The sequence below is a fragment of the Haliotis cracherodii genome, unplaced genomic scaffold, assembly GCF_022045235.1.
Source record: "Haliotis cracherodii isolate W230 unplaced genomic scaffold, xgHalCrac1.p SCAF_19, whole genome shotgun sequence".
Taxonomy (NCBI): Eukaryota; Metazoa; Mollusca; class Gastropoda; order Lepetellida; family Haliotidae; genus Haliotis; species Haliotis cracherodii.
Window position 1 is genome coordinate 17,688,463 of NW_027266274.1, and position 22,115 is coordinate 17,710,577.

A 22,115-nucleotide genomic window follows, 5' to 3' on the forward strand; every position below is an offset into this window, starting at 1 on the left:
AACCCTCATTCCAGGTATTGATGTTCTCCTACATGTCCTGTTATTATTCGGACAGTAACAAGATGGACTAAAATACTTAACAAATGCTAACTGAAAAAACGGACAAACATATTGTCAATATTGCCCTGAATTGTCGGCAAGGTATGTCAGACCAGGGAACGAATATCATATTACAGGTACAAATGCAAGAGATATAGGAACGTATACATTGTATGCCTATGTGACTGAATAATGCATGTATAGTGTAGACAACAGGAAACTACTTTATCATGAATCTATTACTTTGATGTGGAAACGGACATCCAAGTTATTAACAGTCATTATGCCAAACATAAACATAATTGACAGGTCACCGAAACCTTAGAAATGACAAACAGCGGATGGAATTAGTCATTCGGTGCAATCAAGTTTAATTACCTTTAATATCCAAAGTGAAATATACTTTAAAACACGCTAGAGGAAGAAGTGAATCAGGAAATATTCAATAACTAGTGTATTAGGTTTTTGTTTATCAAGGCAAAATGTCAACTTACTTTCTAAAAATAGCCATGATGCAAGAGTGTAGACAAGAAACAGTCCCTGACAAACATCGATGTCATCATTAAAATACATCTAAAGATTGAACATATATAATCACATGGTAACATGACATACATCAATTAATTATTTAAAACCACATTAATTAAATTTAAAATATTTTACACCAAGATAGCGTCAGTACCCACTCGTTCCTAATCAACTGGATGACTCGGACCCAAGTGTTGCACAAGCTGTACCCACTCGTTCCTAATCAACTGGATGGCTCGTACTCAAGTGTTGGATACCCGTAGACACTTGTTCCTAATCAACTGGATGACTCGTACCCAAGTGTCGGACAACCCGTACCCACTCGTTCCTAAACAACTGGATGACTCGGACCCAAGTGTTGCACAAGCTGTACCCACTCGTTCCTAATCAACTGGATGGCTCGTACTCAAGTGTTGGATACCCGTAGACACTTGTTCCTAATCAACTGGATGACTCGTACCCAAGTGTTGGACAACCCGTACCCACTTGTTCCTAAACAACTGGATAACTCGTACCCGAGTGTTGGATACCCGTAGACACTTGTTCCTAATCAACTGAATGACTCGTACCCAAGCGTTGGACATCCTGTACCCACTTGTTTCTAATCAGCTGGATGACTCGTACCCAAGTGTTGGATACCCGTACCCACTTGTTTCTAATCAGCTGGATGACTCCTTCTCCCCCAAAAGGCGAATCCGTACCCAATGAAACTACACATGATTTGTCACACCAAGGCAAACCTTTCAGAAGCTAGTATAAATACCAGCAGAGAGAGATATCAGCTTTCAGACTGCAGCTCTCTAGGTGACGAGGCCACTTGAGGACTAATATCACAAACCACAGACACTGATTGAGTTGAGCACTTCAGGCCACTTGAAGACAAACCTCAGACATTGATTGAGTTGAGCACTTCAGGCCACTTGAAGACAAACCACGGACACTGATTAAGTTGAGCAATTAAAGCCGCTTGAAGACAAACCACAGACATTGATTGAGTTGAGCACTTCAGGCCACTTGAAGACAAACCACGGACATTGATTGAGTTGAGCAAGTAAAGCCACTTGAAGACAAACAACGGACATTGATCGAGTGAATTGGTTGATTGTTCATTAACCAATGAATGAATGAATTTTTGAAACGTAAAATCAATGAATTTTCAAACGTAAAATCAATGAATGTTTGTATAGTATAATGAAAAAGTTCAGAAACGTATACCGGGCGAATGTTTGAAATGTAAAAGAGAATGAATTTTGGAAATGTTATAGTGCAATGAACAGATTGCTATGAAAGTGCAGGTCAGAATATATGAGAATTAAGTGTTGAATAAATGATAAGAAACACGTTTTCATGCTCTGTACCTGTTAAAGCAATCCAGTTTCGGGCATTTTGCTTTAAAAACCTAAATGGGTATGGGTAATCCCAATCTGGATACCGATCCTTCAAATTAGGGTCCGGGCAAGCCAAATAAAACATGACAGCACCAAAACAGATACGAATCTGGCGAGACTTTTTGTTACAGGTTAGCCATTTTCGTTGGGTACGAATCTCCATGGTTACGAATGGTTTAGTATCCTTCATGATTACAAGGACACACGCGTATAATTTACGAAAATATTTATCTTTAAAACACATCCTGTAAACCATGGCTTGTTTCTTTTGTGTCTTGGGTAGTGATTATTGCACTCAGGACTCCGGTAGCATGTCAAAAATTTTAGTGTTTATTCCCGTGACTGGGTCCTTGTCAAACTGAAACACTTCAAAGGAGGTGATTCACTATGGTCACGCTGCTTCCCTCACATGCCCACATTCATTGTTGTCTTCATCGGTTAGTGACAGATCAGCGCCCTCCAACACAAGAAGATTACAGACATCATAGTGTTCTCTTTCAGCTGCCATCATAACTGCTGTTTGTTTCTTTGATCTATCTTGTCTGTTAATGTCAAATGTTTTCAAGGACAGGAGGTGTTTCACTATACACACGTTACCTCCCTCACATGCCAACATCAGGCAGTCCCTGTTGTCTTCATCAGTTAGTAACAGATCAGCTCCCTCCAACACAAGAAGATTATAAACACCATAGTGTCTTTTTTCAGCTGCCATCATAACTGCTGTTAGTTTCTGTGATCCCCCACGTCTGTTGATGTCAAATGTTTTCAAGGACAGGAGATGTTTCACTATAGACACGTTACCTCCCTCACATGCCAACAGTAGGCAGTCCATGTTGTCTTCATCAGTAAGTGACAGATCAGCTCCCTCCAACACAAGAAGATGATAAACATCATAGTGTCCTCCTTCAGTTGCCAACATAACTGCTGTTTGATTCCACAACCCCCCACGTCTGTTGATGTCAAATGTTTTCAAGGACAGGAGTTGTTTCACTATAGACACGTTACCTCCCTCACATGCCAACATCAGGCAGTCCATGTTGTCTTCATCAGTAAGTGACAGATCAGCTCCCTCCAACACAAGAAGATCATAAACATCATAGTGTCCACTTTCAGCTGCCATCATAACTGCTGTTTGTTTCTTTGATCTATCTTGTCTGTTAATGTCAAATGTTTTCAAGGACAGGAGATGTTTCACTACAGACACGTTACCTCCCTCACATGCCAACATCAGGCAGTCCCTGTTGTATTCACCAGTTAGTGACAGATCAGCTCCCTCAAACACAAGAAGATTGTACACATCATAGTGTCCTCCTTCAGCTGCCATCATAACTGATGTTTGTCTCGACCACCCCCCACGTCTGTTGATGTCAAATGTTTTCAAGGACAGGAGATGTTTCACTATAGACACGTTACCTCCCTCACATGCCAACATCAGGCAGTCCATGTTGTCTTCATCAGTAAGTGACAGATCAGCTCCCTCAAACACAAGAAGATTGTACACATCATAGTGTCCTCTTTCAGCTGCCATCATAACTGCTGTTTGTTTCGACCACCCCCCACGTCTGTTGATGTCAAATGTTTTCAAGGACAGGAGATGTTTCACTATAGACACGTTACCTCCCTCACATGCCAACATCAGGCAGTCCATGTTGTCTTCATCAGAAGTGACAGATCAGCTCCCTCCAACACAAGAAGATTATAAACACCATAGTGTCTTTTTTCAGCTGCCATCATAACTGCTGCTTGTTTCTTTGATCCCCCACGTCTGTTGATGTCGAATGTTTTCAAGGACAGGAGATGTTTCACTATAGACACGTTACCTCCCTCACATGCCAACATCAGGCAGTCCCTGTTGTCTTCATCAGTAAGTGACAGATCAGCTCCCTCCAACACAAGAAGATTATAAACACCATAGTGTCTTTCTTCAGCTGCCATCATAGCTGCTGTTTGTTTCTGTGACCCCCCACGTCTGTTGATGTCAAATGTTTTCAAGGACAGGAGGTGTTTCATTATAGACACGTTACCTCCCTCACATGCCAACAGTAGGCAGTCCATGTTGTCTTCATCAGTAAGTGACAGATCAGCTCCCTCAAACACAAGAAGATTATAAACATCATAGTGTCCTCCTTCAGTTGCCAACATAACTGCTGTTTGATTCCACAACCCCCCTCGTCTGTTGATGTCAAATGTTTTCAAGGACAGGAGATGTTTCACTATAGACACGTTACCTCCCTCACATGCCAACATCAGGCAGTCCATGTTGTATTCATCAGTAAGTGACAGATCAGCGCCCTCCAACACAAGAAGATCATAAACATCATAGTGTCCACTTTCAGCTGCCATCATAACTGCTGTTAGTTTCTGTGATACACCACCTCTGTTGATGTCAAATGTTTTCAAGGACAGGAGGTGTTTCACTATAGACACGTTACCTCCCTCACATGCCAACATCAGGCAGTCCATGTTGTCTTCATCAGTTAGTGACAGATCAGCTCCCTCCAACACAAGAAGATCATAAACATCATAGTGTCCACTTTCAGCTGCCATCATAACTGCTGTTAGTTTCTGTGATCCACCACCTCTGTTGATGTCAAATGTTTTCAAGGACAGGAGGTGTTTCACTATAGAGACGTTACCTCCCTTACATGCCAACATCAGGCAATCCCTGTTGTATTCATCAGTTAGTGACAGATCAGCTCCCTCTAACACAAGAAGATTATAAATATCATAGTGTCTTTTTTCAGCTGCCATCATCACTGCTGTTTGTTTCCTTATCCCCCCACGACTGTTGATGTCAAATGTTTTCAAGGACAGGAGATGTTTCACTATAGACACGTTACCGCTCTCACATGCCAACATCAGGCAGTCCCTGTTGCATTCATCAGTAAGTGACAGATCAGCTCCCTCCATCACAAGAAGATTATAAACATCATGGTATCCTCTTTCAGCTGCCATCATAACTGCTGTTTGTTTCGACCACACCCATCGTCTGTTGATGTCAATTTTTTTCAAGGACAGGAGGTGTTTCACTATAGACACGTTACCTCCCTCGCATGCCAACATCAGGCAGTCCCTGTTGTATTCATCAGCAAGTGACAGATCAGCTCCCTCCAACACAAGAAGATTATAAACATCAATGTGTCCTTTTTCAGCTGCCATCATAACTGCTGTTTGTTTCCTTGATCTTTCTCGTCTGTTGATGTCAAATGTTTTCAAGGACAGGAGTTGTTTCACTATAGACACGTTACCTCCCTTACATGCCAACATCAGGCAGTCCCTGTTGTCTTCATCAGTAAGTGACAGATCAGCTCCCTCCAACACAAGAAGATTACAGACATCATAGTCTCCTCTTTCAGCTGCCATCATAACTGCTGTTTGTTTCGACCACCCCCCACGTCTGTTGATGTCGAATGTTTTCAAGGACAGGAGGTGTTTCACTATAGACACGTTACCTCCCTCACATGCCAACATCAGGCAGTCCCTGTTGTCTTCATCAGTAAGTGACAGATCAGCTCCTTCCAACACAAGAAGATTACAGACATCATAGTCTCCACTTTCAGCTGCCATCATAACTGCTGTTTGTTTCGACCACACCCATCGTCTGTTGATGTCAAATGTTTTCAAGGACAGGAGTTGTTTCACTATAGACACGTTACCGCTCTTACATGCCAACATCAGGCAGTCCCTGTTGCATTCATCAGTAAGTGACAGATCAGCTCCCTCCATCACAAGAAGATTATAAACATCATGGTATCCTCTTTCAGCTGCCATCATAACTGCTGTTTGTTTCGACCACACCCATCGTCTGTTGATGTCAATTTTTTTCAAGGACAGGAGGTGTTTCACTATAGACACGTTACCTCCCTCGCATGCCAACATCAGGCAGTCCCTGTTGTATTCATCAGCAAGTGACAGATCAGCTCCCTCCAACACAAGAAGATTATAAACATCAATGTGTCCTTTTTCAGCTGCCATCATAACTGCTGTTTGTTTCCTTGATCTTTCTCGTCTGTTGATGTCAAATGTTTTCAAGGACAGGAGTTGTTTCACTATAGACACGTTACCTCCCTTACATGCCAACATCAGGCAGTCCCTGTTGTCTTCATCAGTAAGTGACAGATCAGCTCCCTCCAACACAAGAAGATTACAGACATCATAGTCTCCTCTTTCAGCTGCCATCATAACTGCTGTTTGTTTCGACCACCCCCCACGTCTGTTGATGTCGAATGTTTTCAAGGACAGGAGGTGTTTCACTATAGACACGTTACCTCCCTCACATGCCAACATCAGGCAGTCCCTGTTGTCTTCATCAGTAAGTGACAGATCAGCTCCTTCCAACACAAGAAGATTACAGACATCATAGTCTCCACTTTCAGCTGCCATCATAACTGCTGTTTGTTTCGACCACACCCATCGTCTGTTGATGTCAAATGTTTTCAAGGACAGGAGTTGTTTCACTATAGACACGTTACCGCTCTTACATGCCAACATCAGGCAGTCCCTGTTGTCTTCATCAGCAAGTGACAGATCAGCTCCCTCCAACACAAGAAGATCATAAACATCAATGTGTCCTTTTTCAGCTGCCATCATAACTGCTGTTTGTTTCCTTGATCTTTCTCGTCTGTTGATGTCAAATGTTTTCAAGGACAGGAGTTGTTTCACTATAGACACGTTACCTGCCTTACATGCCAACATCAGGCAGTCCCTGTTGTATTCATCAGTAAGTGACAGATCAGCTCCCTCCAACACAAGAAGATTATAAACATCATAGTCTCCTCTTCCAGCTGTCATCATAACTGCTGTTAGTTTCCTTAACCCCTCTCGTCTGTTGATGTCAAGTGTTTTCAAGGACAGGAGATGTTTCACTATAGACACGTTACCGCTCTCACATGCCAACATCAGGCAGTCCCTGTTGTCTTCATCTGCAAGTGACAGGTCAGCTCCCTCCAACACAAGAAGATTATAAACATCATAGAGTCCTCTTTCAGCTGCCATCATAACGGCTGTTTGTTTCCTTAACCCCCCTCGTCTGTTGATGTCAAATGTTTTCAAGGACAGGAGATGTTTCACTATAGACACGTTACCTCCCTCACATGCCAACATCAGGCAGTCCATGTTGTATTCATCAGCAAGTGACAGATCAGCTCCCTCAAACACAAGAAGATTATAAACATCATAGTGTCCTCTTCCAGCTGTGATCATAACTGCTGTTGGTTTCGACCACCCCCTACGTCTGTTGATGTCAAATTTTTTCAAGGACAGGAGGTGTTTCACTATAGAGACGTTACCTCCCTCACATGCCAACATCAGGCAGTCCCTGTTGTATTCATCAGCAAGTGACAGGTCAGCTCCCTCAAACACAAGAAGATTATAAACATCATGGTATCCTCTTTCAGCTGCCATCATAACTGCTGTTTGTTTCGACCACCCCCCACGTCTGTTGATGTCAAAAGTTTTCAAGGACAGGAGGTGTTTCACTATAGACACGTTACCGCTCTCACATGCCAACATCAGGCAGTCCCTGTTGTCTTCATCAGTAAGTGACAGATCAGCTCCCTCCAACACAAGAAGATTATAAACATCATAGTCTCCTCTTTCAGCTGCCATCATAACTGCTGTTTGTTTCGACCACACCCATCGTCTGTTGATGTCAAATGTTTTCAAGGACAGGAGGTGTTTCACTATAGACACGTTACCTCCCTTACATGCCAACATCAGGCAGTCCATGTTGTCTTCATCAGTAAGTGACAGATCAGCTCCCTCCAACACAAGAAGATTATAAACATCAATGTGTCCTTTTTCAGCTGCCATCATAACTGCTGTTTGTTTCCTTGATCTTTCTCGTCTGTTGATGTCAAATGTTTTCAAGGACAGGAGTTGTTTCACTATAGACACGTTACCTCCCTTACATGCCAACATCAGGCAGTCCCTGTTGTATTCATCAGTAAGTGACAGATCAGCTCCCTCCAAAACAAGAAGATTATAAACATCATAGTCTCCTCTTTCAGCTGTGATCATAACTGCTGTTTGTTGCCACCACCCTCGTCTGTTGATGTTAAATGTTTTCAATGACAGGAGGTGATTCACCATAGCCGAATTACCTCCCTTACATGCCAACATCAGGCAGTCCATGTTGTCTCTATCAATAAGTGACAGATCAGCTCCCTCCAACACAAGCAGATTATAAGCATCATAGTGTCCTCCTTCAGCTGCCATCATAACTGCTGTTTGATGCCCCCACCCTCCTCGCATGTCTATGGTTATGTGTTCACATGTCAGCAGATACTCTACAACCGATACATAGTCGTTGATACATGCTATGTGGAAAGCGTTCAGCTTGTCATCATTCCTGAGAGTAAGATCTGCTTTGTTTGAAACAGGGAACTTGAGGATTTCAACCTGCCCTGACTCAGCACACACCATAACAGGGGTATTTCCCTTACCATCGCGGTTATTGATCAGGTGTTGAAACTTCTCAATGATAACATTTACTATATCTTTGCTTCCTGATTTACATGAAAGATGAAGACAGTTATAATGATCTTTGTCTGTCGCTGAAACATCAGCTCCTTCTTGGAGGAGGAAGTTGAACACACCCAACTGTCCTGCCTCAGCAGCAATCATCAGGAGAGTCCTCTCTCCCTTTGTTCTCCTGTCTACATCGTATTCCCCTTGTTGTTTGAGTACAGCAGCAATATGTTGCAGGTGCCTGAGATTGCCATGTTGTGTACAGCCTATGATACTCTCATAGAAGTCAGCGAGTACAGAATGTGAAAGGCTTCCCTCTCTACACATCAGTGACACTGTGTGTTCAAACAGTGAATGGTAAGTTGACAGTGAAACCCAGTATAGAAAACATTCGCCTGAGTTCCTATCTTTTCTGTGAACAACATCAGGCAAGTCTGTCGTCATCTGTGTCAAGAACCCGGAGACTATTTGAACACAGCTGAGTACAGGGTGGCCTACTGTCCATCTGAAGCATCCTTCTCGGACACCCTCCACCAATCTGCTGATCACTAACGGGTGGAGACTTGAGGTGATGTAGATCATGTTTGTGACATCATCAGTGTGGGTTGTCTGCTGGTGATCATTCTTGTTCAGCCTCACTCTTTCATATAAAAACTGCAGGGAACAATGTTCCAGTAACAAATCTTCATTGAGATTCCCCAAGGCACATGCTGCAGCATCATAGATGGATGGATGAGAGAAGGAGGCTACATGATTCTCCACTGTACAGTAGGTGCCAGTAAAGTTGCTGATCTCCCTGCCAATGTCTGTCCGAGTGCAAGACGCGACATCCTCCTTTACAACCTGAAACAGATCAGTGAGACTCTTCTCCTTCCCCTTAAAAGAGGCAAGGTTCAATTTCCCTCCACACAGGACGAGGAGAACTAGAGCTGCCGACCTGCTGCTGCCTTCACGGACAATGGTGTCAAGGTCCCCTCTCAGGTAGGTCACAGGTTTCTGAAAGAAGTCAATTATGTTGTACATCTGGAAGGCTGGGTTTGTACAGTACAGTTTACAGATCAGAGGAAAGCCAAACCTGCTGTCTTGTAACTGAATAATGGTTTTCATGTCCTTATTTGAGATATCGCACATTTGACATTTGAACAATGTCAGAATATGTTTCTTTTCTTCTGTGGTTAAACAAGTCTTGATCATATCAACAATGGCTTCCGGCTTAAACAGATTTACTTTGAACTGATGTAGTCGTGCACATCCTTCATTCCAGTTGTAGCTTCTGGATGTGAATATAAAGCGAAGCTTGTAGTTACACACTGGTGTCTTTTCATCTTCACATTGCTTCTCATCTTCCTTCTTCCTTCTTTTGTTAATTTTCTTCTGGGGTTGTTTTTCCTTGGCTTTCAGTTCCTTGTTTCTTGTAAAGCACAGTAAAACATCAACCAAGGCATTGAATATTTTGTGTATCTTCTCCAAGCTGCTTGGAAATGCAACAGAGCCAAAGACATCGTCAAACACAACCAGCATGTCACACTTTCGCTTAATGACGACATCACTGTCAAACTCTTCAATACTTTCAACAAACAATACTTGATACTTTTTCTTCATATACGCTTCACAGATCCTTAGAGCAGCACTAGTTTTCCCGTCTCCAGGGGCTCCGCAGATGGCCACGTGGTTGTGTCTTTTCAGAAGTTCTTTTGCTTTGTCAAGAGCGTGGGTTTCCACAAACATATCACTGAGCTGGTTGATCCTAACACTGAGACACTCTGAAAACAATGACATCAAATATAATGCGTATATAAACATCATATTTCCTTTTCTATTTAAAAACTTAAATTGTAATTCCGTGTTTGCTAAACCTCAGGTTATGAGCTTAGTTCTGAATAACATGTAAAGCTATTCACAATGGGTTGTTTCATTGCCTCTCCTACCTTGAGATATACAGCCTTGATGTCTGCCATCCCCCATTGCCACGTTAGAGGAATTGGACAGGTCGTAATGTGAAACTGTAGAACCTGGAGCAAAAATAAATGAAGTTAGGGTGTATTCCACTGAAATAAAACATCTTCTAGTCAGATTCTTTGTTTTGTTTACATGTTGCAGGCTCTCCACCGAAGTGAGTGAGTGAGTAAGGGATGCCAACTAAATGAGGGAAATGATGCAAGTCTTAGATGCTTACCCAAAAGTACAGTTCTGATTCTAGAAAAAGCGTGGAACATAATCAACATATAAATTTAAACAAAAGATCACAGGATTCCGTCAACAATCATTGGACGGAACTCTACACAGTGAATTATGGTGCCTAGATGATCCCAGGCCTCCTTTTATTTTCCTCAAAAAGAAAACTAAGTCAGATTCTGCATTCAGCCTCACCAAAGTAGTTGTGGGTGGTTGTGGAAATGGACTGTGCCCCCTGCTGCTGACTTCCCTCTGTGGTAGCTACAGTATCTGTGAAAGGTGTAGCCACAGCGCCATCTGGTGTTGATGTTGTAGTGAGTTGTCTCCCCTGCTGCTGACTTCCCTCTGTGACAGCTACATTATCTGTGTAAGGTCTAGCCACAGTGCGATCTGGTGTTGATGTTGTAGTGAGTTGTCTCCCCTGCTGCTGACTTCCCTCTGTGGCAGTTACAGTATCTATGTAAGGCCTAGCCACAGCGCCATCTGGTGTTGATGTTGTAGTGAGTTGTCTCCCCTGCTGCTGACTTGCCTCTGTGGCAGCTACAGTATCTGTGGAAGGTCTAGCATCAGCGCCATCTTGTGTTGATGTATTGAGTTGTCTCCCCTGTTGCTGACTTCCTTCTGCAACATCTACAATATTTGTGGAATGTCCGACCACAGCGCCATCTTGTGTTGATGTATTGAGTTCTCTCCCCTGTGGCTGACTTCCCTCTAGGGCAGCTACAGTATCTGTGAATGGTATTGCCGCAGCGCCATCTTGTGTTGATGTATTGAGTTCTCTCCCCTGTGGCTGACTTCCTTCTGCAACATCTACAGTATTAGTGGAAGGTCCGACTACAGCGACATCTTGAGTTGATGTTGTAGTGAGTTGTCTCCCATGTTGCTGACTTCCCTCTGTGGCAGCTACAGTATCTGTGTAAGGTCTAGCCACAGCGCCATCTTGTGTTGATGTTGTAGCGAGTTGTCTCCCCTGCTGCTGACTTCCCTCTGTGGCAGCTACAGTATCTGTGTAAGGTCTAGCCACAGTGGCATCTTGTGTTGATGTTGTAGCGAGTTGTCTCCCCTGCAGCTGACTTCCCTCTGTGGCAGGTACAGTATCTGTGTAAGGTCTAGCCACAGTGCCATCTTGTGTTGATGTTGTAGTGAGTTGTCTCCCCTGTTGCTGACTTTCCTCTGTGGCAGCTACAGTATCTGTGAAAGGCCTAGCCACAGTGCCATCTTGTGTTGATGTTGTAGTGAGTTGTCTCCCTTGTTGCTGACTTCCCTCTGTGGCAGCTACATTATCTGTGTAAGGTCTAGCCACAGCGCCATCTTGTGTTGATGTTGTTGTGAGTTGTCTCCCCTGTTGCTGACTTGCCTCTGTGGCTGCTACAGTATCTGTGGAAGGTCTAGCCACAGCGCCATCTTGTGTTGATGTTGTAGTGAGTTGTCTCCCCTGTTGCTGACTTCCCTTTGTGGCAGCTACATTATCTGTGAAAGGTCTAGCCACAGCGCCATCTTGTGTTGATGTTGTAGTGAGTTGTCTCCCCTGCTGCTGACTTGCCTCTGTGGCTGCTACAGTATCTGTGGAAGGTCTAGCCACAGCGCCATCTTGTGTTGATGTTGTAGTGAGTTGTCTCCCCTGTGGCTGACTTGCCTCTGTGGCAGCTACATTATCTGTGGAAGGTCTAGCCACAGCGCCATCTTGTGTTGATGTTGTAGTGAGTTGTCTCCCCTGTTGCTGACTTGCCTCTGTGGCAGCTACAGTATCTGTGGAAGGTCTAGCCACAGCGCCATCTTGTGTTGATGTATTGAGTTGTCTCCCCTGTTGCTGACTTCCCTCTAGGGCAGCTACAGTATCTGTGAATGGTATTGCCGCAGCGCCATCTTGTGTTGATGTATTGAGTTCTCTCCCCTGTGGCTGACTTCCTTCTGCAACATCTACAGTATTAGTGGAAGGTCCGACCACAGCGACATCTTGAGTTGATGTTGTAGTGAGTTGTCTCCCATGTTGCTGACTTCCCTCTGTGGCAGCTACAGTATCTGTGTAAGGTCTAGCCACAGCGCCATCTTGTGTTGATGTTGTAGCGAGTTGTCTCCCTTGCTGCTGACTTCCCTCTGTGGCAGCTACAGTATCTGTGTAAGGTCTAGCCACAGTGCCATCTTGTGTTGATGGTGTAGTGAGTTGTCTCCCCTGTTGCTGACTTGCCTCTGTGGTAGCTACATTATCTGTGTAAGGTCTAGCCACTGTGCCATCTTGTGTTGATGTTGTAGTGAGTTGTCTCCCATGTTGCTGACTTCCCTCTGTGGCAGCTACATTATCTGTGAAAGGTCTAGCCACAGCGCCATCTTGTGTTGATGTTGTAGTGAATTGTCTCCCCTGTTGCTGACTTGCCTCTGTGGCTGCTACAGTATCTGTGGAAGGTCTAGCCACAGCGTCATCTTGTGTTGATGTTGTAGTGAGTTGTCTCCCCTGTTGCTGACTTGCCTCTGTGGCAGCTACAGTATCTGTGGAAGGTCTAGCCACAGCGCCATCTTGTGTTGATGTTGTAGTGAGTTGTCTCCCCTGTTGCTGACTTCCCTCTGTGGCAGCTATATTATCTGTGAAAGGTCTAGCCACAGCGCCATCTTGTGTTGATATTGTAGTGAGTTGTCTCCCCTGTGGATGACTTCCCTCTGTGGCAGCTACAGTATTAATGGAAGGTCCGACCACAGCGCCATCTTGTGTTGATGTTGTAGTGAGTTGTCTCCCCTGTTGCTGACTTCCCTCTGTGGCAGCTACATTATCTGTGAAAGGTCTAGCCACAGCGCCATCTTGTGTTGATGTTGTAGTGAGTTGTCTCCCCTGTTGCTGACTTCCCTCTGTGGCAGCTACATTATCTGTGTAAGGTCTAGCCACAGCGCCATCTTGTGTTGATATTGTAGTGAGTTGTCTCCCCTGTGGATGACTTCCCTCTGTGGCAGCTACATTATCTGTGAAAGGTCTAGCCACAGCGCCATCTTGTGTTGATGTTGTAGTGAGTTGTCTCCCCTGTTGCTGACTTCCCTCTGTGGCAGCTACATTATCTGTGAAAGGTCTAGCCACAGCGCCATCTTGTGTTGATGTTGTAGTGAGTTGTCTCCCCTGTTGCTGACTTCCCTCTGTGGCAGCTACAGTATCTGTGTAAGGTCTAGCCACAGCGCCATCTTGTGTTGATGTTGTAGCGAGTTGTCTCCCCTGTTGCTGACTTCCCTCTGTGGCAGCTACAGTATCTGTGTAAGGTCTAGCCACAGTGCCATCTTGTGTTGATGTTGTAGTGAGTTGTCTCCCCTGCTGCTGACTTGCCTCTGTGGCAGCTACAGTATCTGTGGAAGGTTTAGCCACAGCGCCATCTTGTGTTGATGTTGTAGTGAGTTGTCTCCCCTGTTGCTGACTTCCCTCTGTGGCAGCTACATTATCTGTGAAAGGTCTAGCCACAGCGCCATCTTGTGTTGATATTGTAGTGAGTTGTCTCCCCTGTGGATGACTTCCCTCTGTGGCAGCTACAGTATTAGTGGAAGGTCCGACCACAGCGCCATCTTGTGTTGATGTTGTAGTGAGTTGTCTCCCCTGTTGCTGACTTCCCTCTGTGGCAGCTATATTATCTGTGAAAGGTCTAGCCACAGCGCCATCTTGTGTTGATGTTGTAGTGAGTTGTCTCCCCTGTTGCTGACTTCCCTCTGTGGCAGCTACATTATCTGTGTAAGGTCTAGCCACAGCGCCATCTTGTGTTGATATTATAGTGAGTTGTCTCCCCTGTGGATGACTTCCCTCTGTGGCAGCTACATTATCTGTGAAAGGTCTAGCCACAGCGCCATCTTGTGTTGATGTTGTAGTGAGTTGTCTCCCCTGTGGCTGACTTCCCTCTGTGGCAGCTACAGTATCTGTGAAAGGTCTAGCCACAGCGCCATCTTGTGTTGATGTTGTAGTGAGTTGTCTCCCCTGTTGCTGACTTCCCTCTGTGGCAGCTACATTATCTGTGGAAGGTCTAGCCACAGTGGCATCTTGTGTTGATGTTGTAGTGAGTTGTCTCCCCTGTTGCTGACTTCCCTCTGTGGCAGCTACATTATCTGTGTAAGGTCTAGCCACAGCGCCATCTTGTGTTGATGTTGTAGTGAGTTGTCTCCCCTGTTGCTGACTTCCCTCTGTGGCAGCTACAGTATCTGTGAAAGGCCTAGCCACAGCGCCATCTTGTGTTGATGTTGTAGTGAGTTGTCTCCCCTGTTGCTGACTTCCCTCTGTGGCAGCTACATTATCTGTGAAAGGTCTAGCCACAGCGCCATCTTGTGTTGATATTGTAGTGAGTTGTCTCCCATGTGGATGACTTCCCTCTGTGGCAGCTACATTATCTGTGAAAAGTCTAGCCACAGCGCCATCTTGTGTTGATGTTGTAGTGAGTTGTCTCCCCTGTTGCTGACTTCCCTCTGTGGCAGCTACATTATCTGTGGAAGGTCTAGCCACAGCGCCATCTTGTGTTGATGTTGTAGTGAGTTGTCTCCCCTGTTGCTGACTTGCCTCTGTGGCAGCTACAGTATCTGTGGAAGGTCTAGCCACAGCGCCATCTTGTGTTGATGTTGTAGTGAGTTGTCTCCCCTGCTGCTGACTTCCCTCTGTGGCAGCTACAGTATCTGTGGAAGGTCTAGCCACAGCGCCATCTTGTGTTGATGTTGTAGTGAGTTGTCTCCCCTGTTGCTGACTTCCCTTTGTGGCAGCTACATTATCTGTGGAAGGTCTAGCCACAGCGCCATCTTGTGTTGATGTTGTAGTGAGTTGTCTCCCCTGCTGCTGATTTCCCTCTGTGGCAGCTACATTATCTGTGAAAGGCCTAGCAACAGCGCCATCTTGTGTTGATGTTGTAGTGAGTTGTCTCCCCTGTGGCTGACTTCCCTCTACATTATCTGTGAAAGGTCTTGCCACAGCGCCATCTTGTGGCACGTTGTCGTCAGTTTCCATCCTTCAAAAGCTGTAGTTTCTTCGATGCAGGCATTTCAGATTCCAAGAACATGACGAAGAAGACTCTGAAACAAACAAAGAAACAAACCATGCCTTAGGAGATTGATTAGAATCAGGGAAGTCCCAGTGAGGATCCGGGTTAGAATAGTGTTCCAACATTCTATTACTCGTCATGCTTGGAGGCTAAAGGTGAAGCAGGTGGTCATACTCGGTGACTGTGATGACTAAATGTCACTACACCCTAACACAGGGGGGCATTAACATATGGCTTGATGGTTTCTTCTGGGTTAAGAATCACATTTAGTGTTCAGAATACTTATATAAAACAATTACTCAAGTTGTATTTTTTCAGCATGCAATGCAAATGGACCAGTAATAGTAATAGTAGTAGTAGTAGTAGTAGTAGTAGTAGTAGTAGGAGTAGTAGTAGTAGTGGTAGTAGTAGCGGCACAAGTGGTAAGGGAAACAAAGTATGACGGTATAAGCAGGGTGGTAACAAGTCACACACCTGAAGCTCAGTGATGTGCTTCAACTGTTTTGTCATACACGTTTTGATTAAGGTCTAAATGAATTGGAATGAGTGTATGTGTACAAGGTAACATTGATCCAGAGGATCAACACGGTGCAAAGACATTTTGTACCTGTACTGTCATAAAGCACACATGCCTAACCAAGAAGATATAACAAATTGTAATTTGCATGTGGTACCTACAGAGTCAGGAATGAGAATATTTATGCAAAATAAAAGTAGAAGACAAAAAAAACCTCCTGTTCTGGCAAGGTTAACCGATATTCAAAACTCCAAGCCATCACACTAATTTCAACCATGGTACTAGCATCATGTTGCGCGTTACAAGGATGACATACCTTAATTTAAGCAGTGTTTTTCCAAGTTACAGAATCAAATAAGCAGTAAATTCCAACTTGAGTCATGTCAGTCATGTCAGTCATGTCAGTCATGTTTACAGTCGCCATCTTGGATTTCTGACGTCACGGTTGCATATCATGTGACCTTAGGTCATCTATAAATAGACCTGTCAAGGTTTACTTTGGAGCGGCAATTTTGACTTTGACAAGCATGGTATGGTTCCAGGGTTACGTCATAACTAAATCATTTTTTTCGCATCCTAAGAGATTTTTAAATTGGCTAATATTAACACTTTGTCTGCTCTCTAAGTATTTGATTGCGGACAAGAAGACGCCATCCGGATATCCTCAAAAGTTAATAATCACTAATCCACTAATTAGAGAGAGAGAGAGAGAGAGAGAGAGAGAGAGAGAGAGAGAGAGAGAAAGAGAGAGAGGGAGACAGAGAGAGAGGGAGACAGAGAGAGAGAGAGAGAGAGAGAGAGAGAGAGAGAGAGAAAAACACCCGCCATCTTGGTTCTTATTCATATTTATTTATTTCATAATACTGCGCTTGTTTTAAAATGGAATTGTTATAATGTACCTCCTTTGTATGTTGAATGTACCGGTGTGTTTGAACTTACTGTGCATAGATTTTGTAGTTGTAGTATATTGCCACTGTTTCTTCATGGAATTTTATGTAATAAATATCTTATCTTATCTAATGATTCTTTGTTGTATGATAGTTTGTGACAGTTGTGTACGGGGGTATGGGTGGCCCAGTCGTCTAAGATGCATTTCGCTGTGCAGTGCATGACAGAAACCTATGACAGTGTGTTCGAATCCCGGGTTAAGTTTCTAGGCTTATCAGCACCATACCCGTGCTCGTGGGTTTCACCAAAGTGGTAAACGTCTGAGTCATGCATCACTTCGGGCTTTCCTCCCACATTAAGCTGACACGCCGTGATATAACTGGAATACTGTTAAAAGCGGTGTTAAACCCAACTCACTCACTCATTCATTAATTACTGTTGTGTACGGTTCCATTTGGTTAGCAGGGTTTGTGTTGTGATTACTTCCGGTTTAGATTTGATTTATGTTTAGAGGAATATTACGATGTTGAACCCAACATGGTGAATATATCATGCAACGTATTATTTCTACAGACCATCTCTGCCGGAAGTTAACAACAATGTCAAAGCAACCGACCATGTAGAGTTGTAAAGGGATTGAATCATGCATTACACACAGTGAATTACTTGAAACAATACTGTGCTCAACTTTGCACACAGAGCAAGCACCATACATGACAATATCAAGACAAATAATTACAAAGTTCTCATATCAAACCACTTGTTTGACATGTGTTGTTTATTGAACAGTCATACTGTATAGACCTGGTATTTCATCGTGCTGAACAATTACAAACCGTTTGACTCCAAATGAGAACGATGAATTGCAAAATAACTCGAAATCCAGAAAAGTGTATGAAACATTACGGTACTTGACCATGAAAACCCTGGATCCCACAAAATCTGAATTTTGTTTATTTTAAGACCCATAACGGATGAAGTTCTTTAAGAAACTATCATGTAATTTTGTATAGAAATGTGTACATGACACGTAGGGGGGGGGGGGTGGACCGTGGAAGGAACAGCGCAAGCACGTTCTGCACGTGCTACACAGTGACCGTGTTCATTCAATGACAAGATGCGCTACTCAGCAGATGTTAAAAACAGTTGATGTTGAATGTGTATGATTTCTTTAGAAGTGAAGCAGAAAGAGCAAACCCTTTTTATGCAATTAATAAATTCTTAAAACGAGCTTCAACAGCTCTTGGTATGTCCCCTCAGAAACTTAAAAATGTTGTCAGTCGACGAGATACAAAAAGTCAGGCCAAGGAGGGAGGGAACACGTCAAAACCACGCAAGGTTGATAAATTAAACAGTTTTCAAAGGGATCAAGTCAGACGTGGAATTGTTAAACTGCACTCAGAAAATAAGTACCTGTCCCTAAGAATTTTGAAGAAACACATTGAAACTGACCATGATTTACATGTTACAAAGTACAGGTGTTGCATACATTTGGTTACAAATACAAAAAGATAACTGGAGAAAATAGGGCTGTGTTGTGTGAACGGTCTGACATTGTTCGTCTCCGAAATCATTACCTTCGTACCATCAAGCAGAAACGTGAAGAAGGATATGAGCCCGTCTTCTTAGATGAGACATGGGTAAATGCGCCACACACAGCCAGCAGTCAGTGGGTACCCAGTGGTGACTGTAAGGAGTCTGGTAGAAAGTTACCAATGGGAAAGGGTGAAAGATTCATAGTTCTCCATGCTGGTTCTGCTAGTCAGGGTTTTCTCCCAGACTGTGACCTCGTCTTTAGAGCCAAGGCCAAAGACAACAGGGACTACCACACAGAAATGAACGGCAATGTATTTCTGGAGTGGGTGAAAGATAAATTAGTCCCTGCTTTGCCTACCAAGTCTCTCATTGTGTGCAGGATCCAGAAAGCAACCTCCAACCTCTAATAACCGTAAAGGAGACATGGTTACTTGGCTTCAACGGAGGAACATTACCTTTCCTTCTCGAGCGACGAAACCACAGCTCTGTGAAATCATCAAAAATATGAAACCTGACCCCCTGTATAAAGTTGACAGTTACATCAAGCGTCAGGGTCACGCTGTCTTACGACTGCCAACTTATCACTGCGACCTGAATCCAGTCGAGTTGGTATGGGGCATCGTCAAGGGTGACGTTGAACGATCGAACACAACGTTCAAATTACGAGACGTTGAACAACTCGTAAAGAAATCCCTTGGTCGGGTAACAGTAGAAACATGGAGGCGTTGTGTGGCCACAGTCGTTGACGAGATACAGCCACGTTATTGGTCACGAGATGGACTACGGCCAGCAACAGTCCAACCTATAATAGTGGCAGTCGGTTCAAGCATCAGCAGTTCCGACGACGAGATCAATGGCATGAATGAGTCAGATTGCTACTGAAATTATCATGAGACGGCCCCTCTTACGCTCTGTCATTTCCCCTACCACAGAACGTGCAGTGCATGCGTGCTTGCGCTGTGCCTTCCACGGTTTGTCCCCCCTATGTGTCATGTACACATTTCTATTTCAAAATTACATGATAGTTTCTTAAAGAACTTCATCCGTTATGGGTCTTAAAATAAACAAAATTCAGATTTTGTTGGGTACAGGGTATTCATGGTCAAGTACCGTATTGATGTTTCATACACTTTTCTGGATTTCGAGTTATTTTGCAATTCATCGTTCGCATTTGGAGTCAAACGGACTGCAGTTGCAAAAGCATTGTGAAGGGAGAAAGATTGAGTGCGCGTCACCTGCATGTTTGACATGACCGCCTCCCTGGCAGCCCGAATAACGTACCATACACTGAACGGTAGTGCGCAATAGAGCTATTCATGCGTATAATCACTCGCCCTTCAAACCCGCGGCAGCTTACAGCTTGAATAAGATACGAAGTACAGCATTGCAAGGCCAGTGCGTGATAAAGCTCAATACCAAGATATAGCTAAAGGGGATAATACTTAATAGTTTATTCTTACAAAATATAGACCGGTTAACTTTAGCGAAGAGATATATTACCCCTAAATGAACAAAATCAACAAATTGCATACATTGTCTCCATTACGAAACAGAATGTGGCAGGTTAAAACATGCCCAGATCAATGCGCGCTCCTTCAGTCAAAAACACTCTAACCCATTAACGTCCCTGCGTTCAGGGCGGGGAAGAATAAGGCACGAACATTTATCCTGAAAATAACTGTCCTGTGTGATAATAATCAATTATATTGGTTACATATAAAAATCAGTGTGAACTGTAAAATTTGTTGTTTAGATTGTCAAATGGAACCCTAAACTATTGATAGAACGATGCGTTGTTGTTTCTAAGTATAAACCCTTTAATATAAACTCTCAAGGTCTTAAATCAGTTTGTGTCTATATTGTCTACACAGAAAAGTGAACGAATGAAGGTTGTTTATGCCACAGTCATCGTTATTTGTATTGTTTACCTGGTAAGACGTGAAGAACGTGCAGGGGAATGTCTGTCTTGTCCACGTAACAAGGAAGTAAATCCTACTTTCTGTGTAGAGGTAGGAGGGGAGGTAACTTGTACAGCAACACGATAAGTCTTGTTTTAGATGAGTCCCACACCTGCAGCCAAGTGAAGTGGTTCAAGCTTCATGTCAGATGGCCGGCGGTGTATGTTGGGGTATAAACTTTGTCTTGTGTAGACTTTCATGGGTTAGAATAATGCCGATGCGACGTTAAATTTTTACTCACTCATGAGATGGTGTCTTCTTTGTACTGAAGATCATTGTCCTGTGTGAGGATATTATTTGCACTGATTTAACTATTTTAAAGTTCCAAAACTAGAGATTGATATGCAACAAGCCTTTGAACAGCCGTTATCCTTAAACGAAATTGGTAAAGCTACACTTGCAATGAAAAATAATAAGAGCCCAGGTCTTGATGGCTTCCCAATTGACTTCTTTAAATTTTTCTGGAAAGATTTAAGAGTCTGGATATGGAGATACTTAAATCACGCTTACCACTCTAACTCTGTGACTTCTACTATGAACTGGGGCGTGATTACTTGCATTCCAAAAGCAAATAAAGATAGAAAAAGATTAAAAAATTGGCGTCCCATTACTTTATTAAATGCTGTATATAAGATTTTAAGCTCTTGTATTACTAATAGAATCAAGCAATCTTTAAACAAATTAATTCATTGCAATCAATCAGGATTTATCCCTGGGAGATGTTTAAGTGAAAATACTAGATTACTTTACGATATCATATTTGAAACTAAGAGACTTGACAAAAAAGGTACGTTGATACTCATTGATTTTGAGAAAGCGTTCGACACCGTGAATAAAGATTTTATTTTCCTCGTTCTGGAAAAATTTGGCTTTGGGCCAAATATGATCAAATGGATACATATACTCATATCTAATGCCTCTTCTTGTATTGTCCAAAATGGCTACCTCTCTAAATTTTTCATGAATGAAAGAGGTTGTAGACAGGGTGACCCAATTTCCCCCTATTTGTTTCTTTTCGTAGCTGAAATTCTCGGTATCATGATTCGTAATAATGAAGATATAAAAGGTATACTTCTACACGATATTGAACACACATTGGGCCAATATGCTGACGACACCCAACTTTTTTTAGATGGCTCGGAAAAATCATTAAAATCAGCCATGGATACACTTGAAACTTTTTACAAAATCTCAGGATTAAAAATGAACTTTGAAAAAACCAAAGCAATATGGATAGGCAGTATGGCTGGTAGTAAAGTCCGATTTTGTCCTAACTTAAAGCTAGATTGGCATGATGGCAACTTTGAAGTTTTGGGCATATGTTTTAATGTTGACTTAAAAGACCTTTGGGTAATCAACACTAAAAAACGCCTTGATAATATCTATGGTATATTAAGCAAATGGAAAAAACGTAATTTGACTTTGATGGGTAAAATAACAGTTGTTAAGACCTTAATTCTCTCTACCCTTGTACATATTTTTTCCGCTCTCCCAAATCCATCAACAGCTTTTATTGATCAATTGAATAGAATTCTTTTTAACTTTATTTGGAGTGGCAAAAGAGATAAGATTAAGAGGGATTATTTGAAAAGGAATTATAGTCAAGGTGGATTGAAAATAACTGATATACCCA

General features: G+C 43.1%; 1 protein-coding gene across 1 annotated transcript; it reads right to left on the reverse strand.

Moving 5' to 3' along the window:
- Positions 1-52: 52 nt before the first annotated feature.
- Positions 53-20,527, reverse strand: LOC139466818 (uncharacterized). The gene is given in 6 exon segments (XM_071248516.1): positions 53-3,617; positions 3,620-10,186; positions 10,352-10,435; positions 10,794-10,848; positions 13,066-15,614; positions 20,453-20,527. Coding segments are annotated over 5 exon segments (10,461 nt in total). The 5' UTR covers positions 15,550-15,614; positions 20,453-20,527; the 3' UTR covers positions 53-2,346.
- Between the last annotated feature and the right edge of the window lie 1,588 nt (positions 20,528-22,115).